A 15,918-nucleotide genomic window follows, 5' to 3' on the forward strand; every position below is an offset into this window, starting at 1 on the left:
GGACCAAATGAAAACATTCAAAAATTCTGAGTGCTTTTTTTTAAAAAATACAATATTCTAGGTGCATTTCCCCCAAAGAGATGACAGCAAATCCTATTTCTACTAAAGGTTAACAACTGAGAAATAATCTAGTTTGCCATTGTTAAACCAGCACAATTTCCTTAAAATGTTCTATGCTGCAACAACCACCAGAGTCAAATAAGTGAGTAAATCATCTCTTCTAGATAATCACTAGTAGATCTAAAAGAGAGTTTTGGAGGAACTTCTTTAAGTATATGGTGATGAGAATGTGGAACTCACTGCTGGAAGCTGTGGTTGAAACAGAAACATCAACATATTTAAGAAGGAAACTTGATGCCCATGTGAGGGAGAAGGAAAAAGGTGGGTATAGGAGTCCATATGGAATATAAACCAGCATGTTCTATTTGGGATGAACGGCCTGTTCTCGTGCTGGACTGTCTATGACATTCCTCATGACAGTCTCTTTGGAATCTGGTGAGGAAAAGGACTGTAGAGGCCATGCACTGGATAGAGGTCTGGATAGTCTGCAGCTTGGCAAGTCCAGCAAACAGAGAGGTGGTGTAGTGAAGCCTGGGCATCATAAAAGTGTGGACAAGGGCCTAGGCTGCTCAAGGGTAGAAGATGGCAATGTTTCGGAGGTGGGGGAAAGCTGAATTGCTCAAAGCACGGATGTGGGGTATAAAGTACAGTTAGGGATCAAACAAGACTCTGAGATTCCAAACCAGCTCTGCGAGGTCAAGTTTGCTTCCGTGCCGGTTGATACTTCCAGCAGCTTCTCACCTCAGGTGCTGAGAGGAGACTGTCAATTTGACATTCAACTGGAAGAAGCTAGAGCTCATCCAGGACTTGGTCCTGGATTCGAGGGTGGAGGCAGAGAGATACATTTTGGTGTCATCCACATACATGAGTAAGTGAACCTCATGTCTATGGATCAGGAGACCAAGCGGGAGCATATAGCTTTTAAAGAGATGACCCTGAGCAATATTGCCATGCATGAGGTGGGTGGAGAAACCGTTTGAAGACAAAGTGGCGTTGCTGGGATAAGTAAGAGTGAAACCAGACCAGGCCACAATTGAGAAAGTGGGGCAGTCAGTAGAGGGGTAGAGAAGGACAGGCTGATTTGAGTGCCGAAGGCGGCAGAGAGAGATTGAGGAGGCAGTGACAGCCCTGGTCACAGATAGAGAGAATGTCATTATGATTTTGACCGGGGCAGCCTTGGTGCTGTGGACTGAGGTGGAAGAAAGATTGGAGGGATTCATGCAGGTAATGCTGGGAAAAGAATCAGCAAAACTGGGAGGCCGGTTTGGAGAGATTAAGTGAACAATGAAGGATGTCACTAACGTACCTTCACTCGATCACGAAGATTCTCCCCAAACACAAAGTTGGCCTGTGCCGCTGGCTGGTCCTCATTCTTGCTCTTCTCCAGAATTTCAGAACCACATTTGGGTTCTGACGAGACTGCTTTTTTTGTGTTCTCCTGAAATTGTAGATAAATCAGTTTAGTTGGACTTTGTAAATAATATGTTTTGGCTAGCTATCATCATGCTTAAGATTATCAAAAGCAGACAGGTTCCACCTACATGTGGAAATATCCCCATATCTGGAAATGTGCAGGACTGATGATAAAGGAGTGACATTTGTGGGATGCTGCTGTGCTCAATTGGCTGCTGCGTTTCGCCCACAAAATATACAATCAATTTACTTTGCAGTATATCCTGTGAAGCGCTTTGAGATGTCTCGAAGACGTGATAAGGCGCAATATCAAATGCAAGGATTATTTTGGGAATTTGTTCGGGAATTGAACCTTTCCCACAATGAAGTAAAGTGGATTTACGATGCACACAATCAATTTACAATGCACTTTGTAAATCCCTTTCATAATCTTGATTTTTTTCCCACTATTTTATTTCCAAAGTCTGTTATTTTTGCAAAAACAAGCCCAACTTTTTTGTTACTTGATTGTGGAGACTGCAGCTCGTGGTTAGAGCCCTCAGTTTGCAAGTGAGCGGACCTGTATTCGATTCTCAGGCAGGGCGAAACGTTGAACAAGTTTCCTTACCCCACATGCCCCTGTTTACCTCGCAGTAAGTAGGAACCCAGTTGTTAGGCAACTGGCGGATCACTTTCAATCCCTTCAATTAATAATCCCTTTTAAAAATAATAATAATATGGTCACTCAATCTACGACTGTTTGTGGGACACTGCTGTGCACACATTACAGTATATTCTGTGAAGCACTTTGAGACAACAACAAAATTATATTTGTATAGCACCAATCTGAGAGGTAGGGTGGGTGCAATTAGGGACCAAAGAGGAAATCTTCTTGTGGAGGCAGAGGGCATGGCTGATGTACTGAATGAGGACTTTGCATCTGTCTTCACAAAAGAAGAGGATCCAGCCAATGCCACAGTATCAGAGGAGACGGTAAAGAGATTGGATAAGATAAGAATATACCGAGAGGAGGGACTAAAAAGGTTGTCGGGGCTCAAGGTGGATAAGTCACCCGGTCCGGACAGGACGCATCCTCGGTTACTGAGGGAAGTAAGGCTGGAAATAGTGGAGTCTCTGACCACAATCTTTCAATTCTCCTTGGATATTGGGGTTGGTACCAGAAGAACTGGAGGGTTACAAATGTTACTCCCCTGTACAAAAAGGGGCAGAAGGATAAACCCGGGAACTGCAGGTCAGTCACCCAGACGTCAGTATTGGGGAAACTTTTAGAGACTATAATCTGGGACAAAATGTGTTAATAAAGCCCACGTGGCAGATGACGGTTAATGTGGAGAAATGTGAAGTGATGCAATTTGGGAGGAAGAATGAGGAGAGGCAATATAAGCTGATGGTACAGTCTTAAAGGGGGAGAAGGAACAGAGAGACCTGGGGATCATATAGTCAATCTTGAACCTTTATAAACACTGGTTAGGCCTCAGCTAGAGACCGTGTTCAGTTCTGGGCCCCACATTTTAGGAAGAATGTCAAGGCATTGGAGAGGGTGCAAAGGAGATTGACCAGGATGATACCAGGAATGAGGGACTTCAGTGATCAGGAGAGGCGAGAGAAGTGAGGGTTATTGTCCTTGGAGCAGAGAAGGTTAAGAGGAGACTTAATAGAAGTTTTCAAAATTATGAAGGGATTCGATAGAGTGAACAAGGAGACACTATTCCCACTGGCGGGTGGGTCGGTAACCCGAGGACATTGATTTAAAATAGTTGTTAAAAGAAACAGAGGGGGAGGGGGTGAGGAAATTTTTATTCACACAGCGAGTTGTTGGGATCTGAAATGCATGGCCTGAAAGGCCGGTGGGAACCGATTCAATAACAGCTTCTAAGAGAGAAGTAGATAATTATTTGGGGAGGACAAGTTTGCAGAGCTATGGGGGAGAGCGGGGGAGTGGGGTTGATCAGGGCTATGGGGAGAGAGCGGGGGAGTGGGGTTGATCAGGACCATGGGGAGAGAGCGGGGGAGTGGAGGTGATCAGAGCTATGGGGAGAGAGCGGGTGAGTGGGGTTGATTTGGAAGCTCTTTTCAAAGAGCTGGCAGAAACACGATGGGCCGAATGGCCTCCTTAAAATTCTATTTCTTGCTTCTGCATCTGCCCAGAGGAGTATTGTGCAATAACCTCTTGTTGTGCTCTATACTGTATAATAAAGCATTAAGGCAGCAATTCCACATAGAAAGGGAGTTTCTCTGGTCCAAAAATCCCCCAAATAAAACTGGTCAGTCACTTCATGGCTGTTTGTGGGATACTGCTCCCATGTTTGTCCACAACTACAGATTCACTACACTTCACAACATATCCTTTGAAGCAATTTGAGAAATCCTCCTGATTTCAAATGTAAGAATTATTTTTATTATTACTACCTTTACAATAACCCATTTCCAATAGTAGGGGAGTCAGTGACCAGGGACCACAGATACAAGATAGTCACAAAAACAGCAAAAGGAGAGTTGGGTGAATATTTTTCACGCAGAGGGTTGTTAGGATGGGGAAAGCCAGAGTCCAGTGTGGGTTTCAACAACAACAAATTGCATTTATACAATGCTTTTCACCTCAGGATGTCCCAAGGTACTGGACAGTCAAGGGTTTGCACCCACTCTGGGGGTTGGATCCAAGTGGGGGGTGGGAGGATGATCGAAGGGATGGTCAAAGTATAAGTTCTTGAGACAGGCCTTAGCAAGGGACAGAGTGAAGCCAGAGGGTTGGGGGAACAAGGCTGAAGGCTCAATGGCCGATCGTGGAGGAGGAAGGGTGGGGAACATAGAGCATGCCAGCCCCCAATGATTGGATGGAGCAGGCAGATTGATATGGTTTTAGTAGGTCGCAGATGTAGGGAGGAGCAAGATTGGAAGGCGTTGAGACATCTAGAAGTGAGGACAAGGATCTTAAACTCTGGGGAATGAGGAGCCAATGAAACCGGGCAAGGATGGAGATGATCAGCTCACGGAGCCTGGTGAGGGAGAGGTTACGAGCTGCAGAGTTCTCCAACAACAACATGATTGCATTTATAGAGCGCCTTTCACATCCGGAGGACGTCCCAAGGCGCTGGACAGCTTGGTCGCGACCCGAGCAGGGGGGAAATGGTCAGAGTGAGGGGAGTGAAGGGAGGGAGCGAGGAGGGGGTAGAGAGTTAAGAGGGGAGCTGAAGGCACGGTCAAAGAGAAAGGTCTTGAGACCGGCCTTGAAGGAGGAAAGGGAGGAAGCAGCGAAGGCACTGGGGGATGGAGTTCCAGAGCCGAGGGGCTGAGAGGCTGAAGGCCCGGCCACCGATGGTAGGACAGTTGGGGCGGGGGATGTGGAGCAGACCGGAGCCAGAGGAACGGAGGGTAAGGGCAGGTACGTGGGGGATAGTAGGTCCGAGAGGTAGGAGGGAACGAGGCCGTGAATGGCTTTGTAGGTGAGGATGAGGATCTTGAATTCGATCCTCTGGGGGATGGGGAGCCAGTGGAGGCGAGCGAGGGCGAGGGTAAGGGCAAGGGCGAGGGCGAGGGTGAGGGTGGGAGTGATGTGGGCGCGGTGTCTGGTGCGGGACAGTACACGAGCTGCAGAGTTCTGAATGACCTGCAGTGTGGAGGGAGGGCCGGAAAGGCCGGCGAGGAGAGAGTTCCCATAGTCCAGCCGTGAGGTGATAAAGGCGTGGACCAGAGTTTCTCCAGCCTTGTGGAAGGAAGAGTTGGGAAGTCAAGAGGGAAGTAGACAGGTATATGAAAGACAGAAGCTTGAAGGGGTTGTGGGGATAGAGCGAGGCAGCAGGATTGAATGATCAGCTTGCTCTGAGAGCCGTGCAGTCTTAATGGGCTGTAAATTGCCAATGTGAGAGGCGCTATCTAAATGTAAAGTTGTTGGAAATTTCTATGAATCTATAACCACTTTCAGCACATTGTACTCATTCATGCTCCCCGTAACACTTTGGTTTCTTGCCTTCAAACAATTTTTTGTACACGTGGTAAAAACATTCCTGTCTGTGATACTGACCATTTGTGACTTGTAAGTTCATTATTCACCACTTGTCCAGTGTATTCATTATATACAATTTATTTCTCTTGGCTTCTCATGCAACCATATCTACATGTTTCCAGACACATAATGTATAACTGGTAGCTAATTAATCATTTTGTTCAGAGTCGTTTTACATACCACATGAGTGCTGGTGGCTGGGGATAGGTTGATTGATGGAGTCTCTGTATCCGACAAGCTATTCAGGGCTCTAGGAGAGGCCGTGGTTCCTTCTTCAGTTTGTTTGCTCACACCATTGGTGCCACTGCTGGTAACTGGAATATATATATAAAAATAACATTGTAATTCTATTCAACATCACAGCAGTCAATGTACAGAACCTTAATAAGCTATTTGACAAGGATAGTTCTGAGCAGTAGATATGCCTGGAAGAGCTAGGCTCTTGTCAAGCAGCATCTTTTGTGCTCCATTTTACAAATGACAGCTTCTCTTAAGAGTCAGACTACTGGTGCAGATCAAACTCTACTGTCCAGTAAATAAAGAGTCTCTGCAATACAAGATACTGTAATTGTGAGCGCTCATCAGCAACGAAACTCTTCAAATAAGGAGACAATTCTTCACTCATTCTGCACACTTGCTAGATTGCTAAAGTCACTGGATAAAAGGATCTTGTTGAGTATCCTTATTAAGAGATTTCTACAGAAGAGTACTTTGATGGAGTTTACAGCACAGTTGGCCCCTCTGTTTGGCTCAGCTCCCTCTTTAAATTGTAACTATCGTATGAAATAATCAATGGATAACCCTCAAGAAGTCAATCACTGCGTGAAGGAAACAGGAATTTCCCTCAAAACATGAAAAATCACACACAAATTGCATCATTTGTTGTTACTGTCCCGCCTTCTGGGTAAACAAATTGATTTATTTTCTTGTAATTTAAATTTCCTGTTATGTATAAAGTAGAATTCTGAATACGGATCATGATTTATGCAGAAACCCTGGCGTGGACATCCAACGGAAGTCTCCATTCCATGGCCACAATCCGGGTTTCAGATCTCACACTCTGAGTATTCTGCTAGCAATAACAGCTTTGTTACATTTACCCAGTATTTCATTCTGCGACTCTCACTTTTGAGTCCTGGATATTGAATCCCATGGAACTATAGTAAGCAGTTGGGGAGTATGTCAGCAGCAACAGCACTCTGTACTCCCAGTAACAGGAAGTCGAGGAGGAAATACAGGAAAATGTCACATACAACAACAACAACAAGATTCCATTTATAAAGCGCCTTTCACGTCAGGAGGACGTCCCAAGGCGCTGCACAGTTGGGTCATGACCCGAGCAGGGGGGAAATGGTCAGGGGGAGGGGAGGGAGCAAGGAGGGGGGAAATGGTCAGGGTGAGGGGAGGGAAGGGAGGGAGCGAGGAGGGGGTAGAGAGTCGAGAGGGGAGCTGAAGGCACGGTCAAAGAGAAAGGTTTTGAGACCGGCCTTGAAGGAGGAAAGGGAGGAAGCAAGGCGAAGGCACTGGGGGATGGAGTTCCAGAGCCTGGGGGCTGAGAGGCTGAAGGCCCGACCACCGATGGTAGGGCGGTTGGGGCGGGGGACGTGGAGCAGACCGGAGCCAGAGGAACGGAGGGTACAGGCAGCTAGGTGGGGGGATAGTAGGTTGGAGAGGTAGGAGGGAGCGAGGCCGTGAATGGCCTTGTAGGTGAGGATGAGGATCCTGAAATCAATCCTCTGGGGGATGGGGAGCCAGTGGAGGCGAGCGAGGGTGGGAGTGATGTGGTCCCGAAGCCTGGTGCGGGACAGTACACGAGCTGCAGAGTTCTGGATGACCTGCAGCTTGTGGAGGGAGGTGGCGGGAAGGCCGGCGAGGAGAGAGTTCCCATAGTCCAGCCTTGAGGTGACAAAGGCGTGAACATATGGGTAATTGATACTTATCATCTATCCAAAATTGCCAAACTTCCCATCCAACAATGATCCTGTAGACAAACCATGTCAATCTCAATTTTGCCTTGTAATGGGCAGATTGCAAATCCCAGAGTTCACAATTTAATAGATATCATCACTTCTCCTCATTTTGTAACAACTGTTAGCTATGGACATAATGTGAGAGTGTTGATGAGAATCAACTCTAACAATACCAATGAACAAACCACTAAAAAGCAATGGACAATAACACCAAACGCAACTAGACAGTGCTAGCTTCAAAATGATCTCCTTGTCAGAATCCCCAAACTGTGTTAAACATTTATAAATAGACAAGTGCCCAATATTCACAAAGACAAACTGATGGCACATTATAAATTCCTGGCAAGTTCAACTATTCATTGGGACATTGATTGTTTCAGTAAAGTAACTGTCCAAACTCATGTCACTGGCTGAGGGTTAGGTCGTGGCAACATCATACCTCACATTAACCAACCACCATCAGGGGTCACAAATGAAGCACGAGTATTTCAGAAACTATTTGTCAATTCTTATTGAATTGTGGTGAGTTTTCCTCAGATGTATGACTGCCTACAGATAAACTAAACATATCACCATACACAAACTGTAAAGAGTGCTTCAAAACTATATAGTGTATGATCACACCAATCATGTGTCTCAGCCTGGCTCACTCTTGCCTCTGAATTAAAGGTTGTGGGTTCAAGCTCCACCTCAGGATATGAAATCAAATAGTCTAAGCTGGGGGAGGGGATGGGGTGTGCGTCGGAGGTGCCATCCCTTGGGTGAGCCATTAAACTGAAGTTATGACTACCTGTCGAGGTGGTTGTTAAAGACCCCATGGCACTATTTGACTAGAGAAGGGTATTTCTTCTGGTGTCCTGGCCAACAAATCTTCAAAATATAACCTTCATGGCTGTTTGTGGGACATTGCTCTGCAAAAACTGGCTGCTGCACATTGCCCACAAAATACACAGTCAATCCACTACACAGTATATCCTGTAAAGCACTTTTGAGACGTCTCAATAACATGATAAGATGCTACATCAAATGCAAAGACTATTATTATTATGATGTATTAATCATCAAGAGCAACATTTGCTACTGGTCCTAGGCTTGTCCACATTCGCTCACTCACAAAAACCTAGAGCACGGTCAATGAACAAGCTAAGATAAAGCCAGCAAATCAATCATTCAAGGCTAGCCTGTTTCCTTTTCAATTCAGAGCTTTTCAATGTTGCTGAGTTGAAAGGACTGCAAACGTTGCCACTGTATCAGAGACTATATTACAATCGAGTGATATGTCTCGGAAACAGACCATTCACAGCCGGACAAGTACTGGTCATCTTGTTTTTCTCATCAGAAAGGGAAAGATAAATCAATTCTGATTTGTCACTCAAATCACTGAATGCCGGGACTCTCACCTTAAAATTCAAAGCATTTCACAAGCGACCGCTAATATTTACACAGACTGCAAGGATATCGCATAATAACACAAGGTTTCTGCACCGGCTGGGCAATATCCCAATTGAAAGAATTGAATGAGAATTCGCTCAATGGCCCTGTAGAGTTATCTTGTTAACAGATCCCACCCACCAAACAGCCAGAGCAGCCAAGGCTGAGCTCTGTTACACCAAGCTTGGTGTTACACCCACAGGCACAAACTACAGCAGGTACAATTCTAAAGAGTGGTTGTAGTTTTTCATCTCCTGTTTATAATACAGCTTCAAAACTCACCCAGTACACAGCTGCTAACCCTGATACCTGTGCAGCACAGAGGACTCTCACACAAGGAAAGCATCCTTACCATTCACCAGAACATATGCATCTCCAAGCTCACAACTCAAGAGAGCATCAAACTGATTCAATACAACGGTTTCACATTCCCTTCTACTGTATACAGGAATCCTCAATCAAGTGGGTCCACCCAACATACAAATGCTGTTCTCGATGAATAAATATCCTTATCCAATATTCCAAGCAAACAAGTCATTGTGATTCAATTATATATTAGTGATAATAGTTATATAGTGATTCAAACACATTCATTGTGATTCAATTATATAGCTGTTCCAATAAATCTGGCTTACATGGAGAATTATGTATGCAGAACTGACAAGAGAAAAAGTGCACAAAAGGGCAAGTTGTTCATGTAAAAAATCTGCACAATGCCAAAAAGTGAAGTTGCTCATGGTAGATCAGCTTACATTAGAATACACAATATATCAGCATTGATGCATTTCACACACTGCAGATGCCTAACGTCTCCTAACTTCCCATGTTACTTCCTTTACGTGAGGAAGTACTGTGTTTGTTGTTTGTTAGAACAGGATCTGTACCATGGCGTGCTTTGACACTAACAATCACTGAGCTGCATTAGGAATGCCGTTCACTAACAGAGAAGAAATTCAAGATGAGTAATTCCATGGAGTTCCAAAGCACTGCAGCCTCAGCACGAGCCCAAAGGTCAGTTAGTTCAATTCCTCTCTTCGTTCTTCCATTGCCTTTTCCCTCCACTTCTCTTGCTTCTTTACTCCCACCACCATTTTGTTACTTCTCATTTATTTTTTCTCATTTGATTCAGATTTCTCTGATTTTAATTCCTTCCATTCTTCTTTTGTATCAATATTTTTTTAAATCATGTCTTTAATCCTCCTTCCTTCTCTGGGATGGTCAGTTGATGGCTTCCTTTCCTGTCATTTTCCTCATACCCAGTGTACTGAATCCTGGTCCTGTGAAGTGAAACTCCAGCCACTACAGAAGTCACCAAGTCCCAGATGTGGCAGTGAGCAATTAGAAGCACATGATCCATACAACGCAAGGTGCTGTATATGGAGTTTACAGATAGATGAAGATAGAGCTCTCTGGGACATTATGTCTGCCACAATCCACGATTTAATTAAAAGTCTCAGAATCCAGACCATCTTTGTGCATATTATAATACAAAGCTGAATATCCTGAGTGCCCCACTTCCGGATGTGATTAGGATGCTCCAAATGTTTTCCACATGTTCAATGGGAAGTGGGTTGCTGATTATGCCTTGGTTCGTAGAAAGAAAGGTAGATCAAACAGTTCTTTTTGCAGCTCAAGCAAACTCTTCAGTAGTTTAAACCTGAATCCCAGCCTTGTAAATGGTATAACTACCCAGATGCTCTTTGGATTTGGATGAACAGCCTCTGTGGACATTGGGGATTTAAAAAAGGTACTTTCTGCCACAATTTAAACTTGAATTGAAAGCATTCCCCAAAATAATGCTCAACTTTAAAAAAAATCTGCTTAATCTGCATGTACATTGTGACTAGTCATTTGGGGAGGGAGTTGAGAGGGTTTTCTTGCTTTGGTAAAAGGGGAGGTGGGAGGGAGGGAGGGAGGCAGGCAGGCTGGCAGGGAAGGGAAGGGGAGGGAATGAAACAGAAGAATTTCATGTTTGCTGCTGGCATTGGTGAAGCAGCTCACATGGAGATTGGAGCTTTTCTCACTGTCATTAGCCAAAGCCAGATCACAGCAGGTCCCACAATTGACAGCTCTGATTGCAGCAAACAAATATCAAAATTAAATAATTGCATTTGAAATGGATTTCTCTTCCAGATCTGGTTTATTTTGAGGAGTTTCTTTCAATTCAATAGATGAATTTGTTGTAATCGAAGGCAACTTTTAGGGAATATGCAGCCGAGCAGCAGCTTGTAACAATCTCCCAGAGGTTATACAGTACAGAGAGCAATCGCACTGCCAGCCAGTTACCGTTTTGTGTATTGGGCTTCGGCTCTGGTGCCTGCAGGACGGCCGGACGTAGAACGCTCCGCTGCTGCTCCTTAGACGTCTGACTAGGAAGACCTGAAAAACCAAACAACTGATTTGATATCACCTCAGCTTGGTTTGTATTCAAGCATATTGCTCTGAATAAAGCTGCAATTCTAGTACAACATTGTGTTGTAGTATTATGGAGAACCATTCCAAAGCCACTCAGGTGCCAACTTCTAATTTAGAACATCAAAGTATGTGGTCCCTGCTTTGCAACAATTGGGAAGCCAACCATGTTGCATACAAAGCAAAAGAGTTCAATGTCCAAATCTTCCAAGTTTGCAAAACACTCAGTGACTACCAAATCTGGCAAAACAGAGCACCTCAAGACACCCTACATTGCCAGCACAGACAGGTGTGTGCCAAAGCCAGGAGCAAAGTTAGCCAATAACATCCTGTGCTGAACTCCAAGGTTTACAAAGATCATCATATCAGGAGGATTATTGGGTCTGGCAGACATGGGAGGAAGCTCACACTATTGCACTGCAGATCAGCAATTGATGAGTTGATGCTTTCAAAGTTTGGGCTTCTTATAAAATTCTGCTCATGGTCACACAAAAGGCCCAGCTTGGTGGGAAACAATTGACCAAGGTATATCATTGTGTAAATGGTCACATGATGAACAAGTTCCTTGTAGAAATGATAGTTGTACCACCAGTGGGTTGTGCTGTTCAACTCCGCCCTCCACAAGTGAGGAGAAACATTGGCTTCCACACACAACCGGAAACTCAGCAAGTCAATGAAAAAGTCCTTTATTCTGAAAAGCTAAGCTTGTTTTACAAAGCTCCATGAACAGGGTTAGGAACACAATATGTTGTTCTGTACTCTCTATTAAAGAAATCACTCCTGGGAAACATTCCAAACCCTAGTCAAGTAAGCTAGTTGACGTTTGGAATGTATACTGCAGTAAGATACATAACTATTGCCTAGAGATCAATCCACCAATGTGGGGCAAGCACTTACCCTTGCATTATAGCTCCAGTTCACCAGAGTTTCTATTGTGTGTTATTATGAGTACAGCAAAACTCAGTGAGAACAAGGGAGCAGCTCTTTGTCTCACCACCACTGTGGAGCACAAACATGAGCTACATTGGCTTGGAAGCACTTTGAAAGCTTTGAATCTGAATGTTCAAGGCACCAGCAATCTTCTAGGTCCAAACTGCAAATCGGATCTTATGTCCTCCACATTGAGGCTGTAGCCCTGTATCTCCTTGAGGCTACTGAACAGCAAGGGGAGGCAATAGCTCAGTTCAGTGGGTGACACGAATTGCAATGACTGATCCTTGCAGCGACTAATTTAAGATAAGATTTAAGATTTGGAACATTTCAGCTCATCTTGTGCTGTGTACAAACTGAATTGGTTACAACAAACGAAATGTTTCCATGGTGCACAACTGACCAACCTGCTATGCTCGTAGTGAGACAGGGATCAGTTTCACCCAGAAGCATAGATTTCACATCTTTATTCGATAGAATTACTAGTTTGACACAGATCCAAAGTGCATAAATTTGTTACATTCCAAAATGTGATCACTAAGCCTGATGCTGTATTGCATTATATTTGGCTATTGTATTGTAAGCAGAGAAAGCAGCAATTTGTGGGCAGCGAAAGCTGCTGACAGCCGAGAGCAGCACCCAATAATGAAACACCTTCACTCAATCAATTAAAGCTTCTGTCTATTAACAATAGTTTCAACTACATGGAACTGAACTTCTCATATTGTCATTATTTTGCAAACAAAAATCCCCTAAATGTTTATTCTATAGAAACACCAAATATTCCCAAACAACCAAGGTATGTACATGGCTGATGCCAGTCTGCCGTCATCCACCGCACCAGTGCAGTGTAGACACTGGAGCTCACTTGAGATAAATGTATAGATTTATATAAACGGATACATTCCCACAACTCACAAAAACTACTTTGAATTTTTAAGCAAAAATTGGCTTGTACTAGTAAAACTCTGACTTATAGAGGTTCACACAAGATGGCAAACTCCAGTTCTGTGCATATGAGAATATCACGGCCACAATCTGTAACAGCCACAGCCTCTTGTAAACATGAGGCTGTGATTCTGTTTAGAGAAGTGTTCTGTTTTTGGTTGGCAGATCACCATTTTGAAAACATTCCACCTTGCTCTGATCGTCCTGTTAGGACATTTTTCCACTTGATTTTGTGCATATTAGCATCATCGCCACCAAAAGTCAACAGTGGCACAAACAAAAGCTCAGCCTATCGGACAATCTCTAAATGGCTGTTTTAGACAACTGCAGGCATGATGAAACAGACCTTAATCTTTGCCCATTACTGAGGTAGCGAAGGGAATACTCTACAGATTGCAGAAAGCATGCACAAATATCCAAACTAACTCATAAGCTGCTGTTGTAGTGTTCCATTGGAAAATATTTAGATAGTGCAGCTTTGAGGTCAAAGTCAGTCTGGATGGAAAAGGCCCTTTGGCCCATCCGATTCCTCCAGAATACCCGCCCTACCTTCCTCCCAGCATCGAACGCTCTCTTAAATGAGTCCCAGTGTCCTGGCCACAACCACCCTTTCTGACAACTGATTCCAGTCATTAATTACCATTTGACAAAAGAAAAACCTTGTGGTGCCTGTTCTATAATTGCCCATTATAACTCTAAATATGTGGCCTCTTGTTCTACTGTTTTAATACATCCTAAAGTAATGATCTGGGCTTACTTTTTCAATCTTATTTAAAATGTTATGCATCTCTGTAAAAGTCATCTTTTCTCAAGACTGAAGAGCCCCAGCTTGCCTAAACATTGCTCACAGCTCATTCCTCTATTGGGGACCAGCCTCGTTGCTCTCCTCTGTCTCTAACACTGGGGACCAGCCTCGTTGCTCTCCTCTGTCTCTAACACTGGGGACCAGCCTCGTTGCTCTCCTCTGTCTCTAACACTGGGGACCAGCCTCGTTGCTCTCCTCTGTCTCTAACACTGGGGATCAGCCTCGTTGCTCTCCTCTGTCTCTAACACTGGGGACCAGCCTCGTTGCTCTCCTCTGTCTCTAACACTGGGGACCAGCCTCGTTGCTCTCCTCTGTCTCTAACACTGGGGACCAGCCTCGTTGCTCTCCTCTGTCTCTAACACTGGGGACCAGCCTCGTTGCTCTCCTCTGTCTCTAACACTGGGGACCAGCCTCGTTGCTCTCCTCTGTCTCTAACACTGGGGATCAGCCTCGTTGCTCTCCTCTGTCTCTAACACTGGGGACCAGCCTCGTTGCTCTCCTCTGTCTCTAACACTGGGGACCAGCCTCGTTGCTCTCCTCTGTCTCTAACACTGGGGACCAGCCTCGTTGCTCTCCTCTGTCTCTAACACTGGGGACCAGCCTCGTTGCTCTCCTCTGTCTCTAACACTGGGGACCAGCCTCGTTGCTCTCCTCTGTCTCTAACACTGGGGACCAGCCTTGCTTTTCTCCTCTGCAGTGTCTCTATGGCCTGGGCAGCCCCTGATGTCATAGTGACCAGTACTGTCTGCAGTAATCTGTGTGTGGCCTAACCAGCCACTGTATAGCCTGAGGGTGATGTCTGGGGATCTGAAATCACTGATTTAACAATATAAGCAGGGTTCTGTTTCCTGGTAAGGCAATTATCTAACTAACTAAAAATTCCAAGACCCATCTCAAGACCCTCCTCTTCGGCCGTGCTTTGGTCACCCTCCCATCCCCACTCTCCACCCCTCCTGATCCCAACCTCTAGCTTGGGTGCAAATCCCTGAATGTCCAGCATCTTGATACGTCCTCCCGATATGAAAGGTGTTACACACTTAATTTGTTGCTGTTTGTTTGTTTCTTGTTTGAAGTTGCTAAAATGCCGAGTGTGTCCACTCTTCCCAACTATAATAATAATCCTTGCATTTAATACAGAGCCTTATCAGGTCTTCGAGACGTCTCAAAGCACTTCACTGAACATACTGTAATGTGAATTGACTGTATATTTTGTGATGTCCTAACTACAGCAAGGTTTGTACAATAACATTGCAAATGGTACGTACACAACAGCTGACTAGCCTTTTTATTCCATTCATTGGGCGGGTGCGGGGAAATTAGCTGTAAACTTCGCAATTAGAAAGTACTTTTTATTCAACACAGCCAGACTGAACAGCGGTCATTCCAGTACAATGAAACCATAGTAGCTCCAGCACAAACACACTCTGGGATAATTTCTACAAAGTTAATTTTTAAAAGCTAAAGCAAAGAAATATGAAAACAAATTTTCATGAGAACAGTATTTAGATATACACAAATAAGTCAATCGCTGCAGAGACAGAAAGGCCATTGGCATACATTGAGGATAGATAAAGAGGATTGTATAAACAACGGTGAAGAAGAAACAAAATAGATATACAGATGGAATTATTTTTACCAGAAACTCCCCCACTTTCACCAATAATATATTGGTGAAGCATATCCAAGGTTTCAGCACACCTTGTTCAATAATACACTGATGGTATTCCAAGTTCGCTGCCCACCAATCTAAACTTTTCATTATGAACAGCATTTGTTTCAAACAAGTAACATGTTGGGAGCAGAGAAGATTGCATTCAAATTCTGCTTGTATAATGATGCTAATTGACGTAAATAAAGTGACTTGGTGTCAGATGAACAGACTTCTATAAGATTGGTTAAAACCTGATTTGGTCTTTGAGGTCACAAGCCCATATTTTATCTTATAA

General features: G+C 44.3%; 1 protein-coding gene across 5 annotated transcripts in view; it reads right to left on the reverse strand.

Moving 5' to 3' along the window:
* The window catches only part of ranbp3b (RAN binding protein 3b), a 70,748-nt gene that overhangs the window by 23,241 nt on the left and 31,589 nt on the right, over positions 1-15,918 (reverse strand). For 3 of the 5 annotated variants that reach the window (XM_042342635.1, XM_042342634.1, XM_042342633.1), the window contains 3 exons: positions 11,164-11,256; positions 5,657-5,790; positions 1,367-1,498 (listed from right to left, as the gene is read on the reverse strand). In XM_042342635.1, the coding sequence (XP_042198569.1) occupies positions 1,367-1,498; positions 5,657-5,790; positions 11,164-11,256 (359 nt within the window). The remainder of the gene's footprint in view (positions 1-1,366; positions 1,499-5,656; positions 5,791-11,163; positions 11,257-15,918) is intronic. The other 2 variants (XM_042342637.1, XM_042342636.1) reach the window with 1 other exon arrangement.

Source organism: Callorhinchus milii, unplaced genomic scaffold (genome assembly GCF_018977255.1).
Source record: "Callorhinchus milii isolate IMCB2004 unplaced genomic scaffold, IMCB_Cmil_1.0 Scaffold21, whole genome shotgun sequence".
NCBI classification, from domain to species: domain Eukaryota; kingdom Metazoa; phylum Chordata; class Chondrichthyes; order Chimaeriformes; family Callorhinchidae; genus Callorhinchus; species Callorhinchus milii.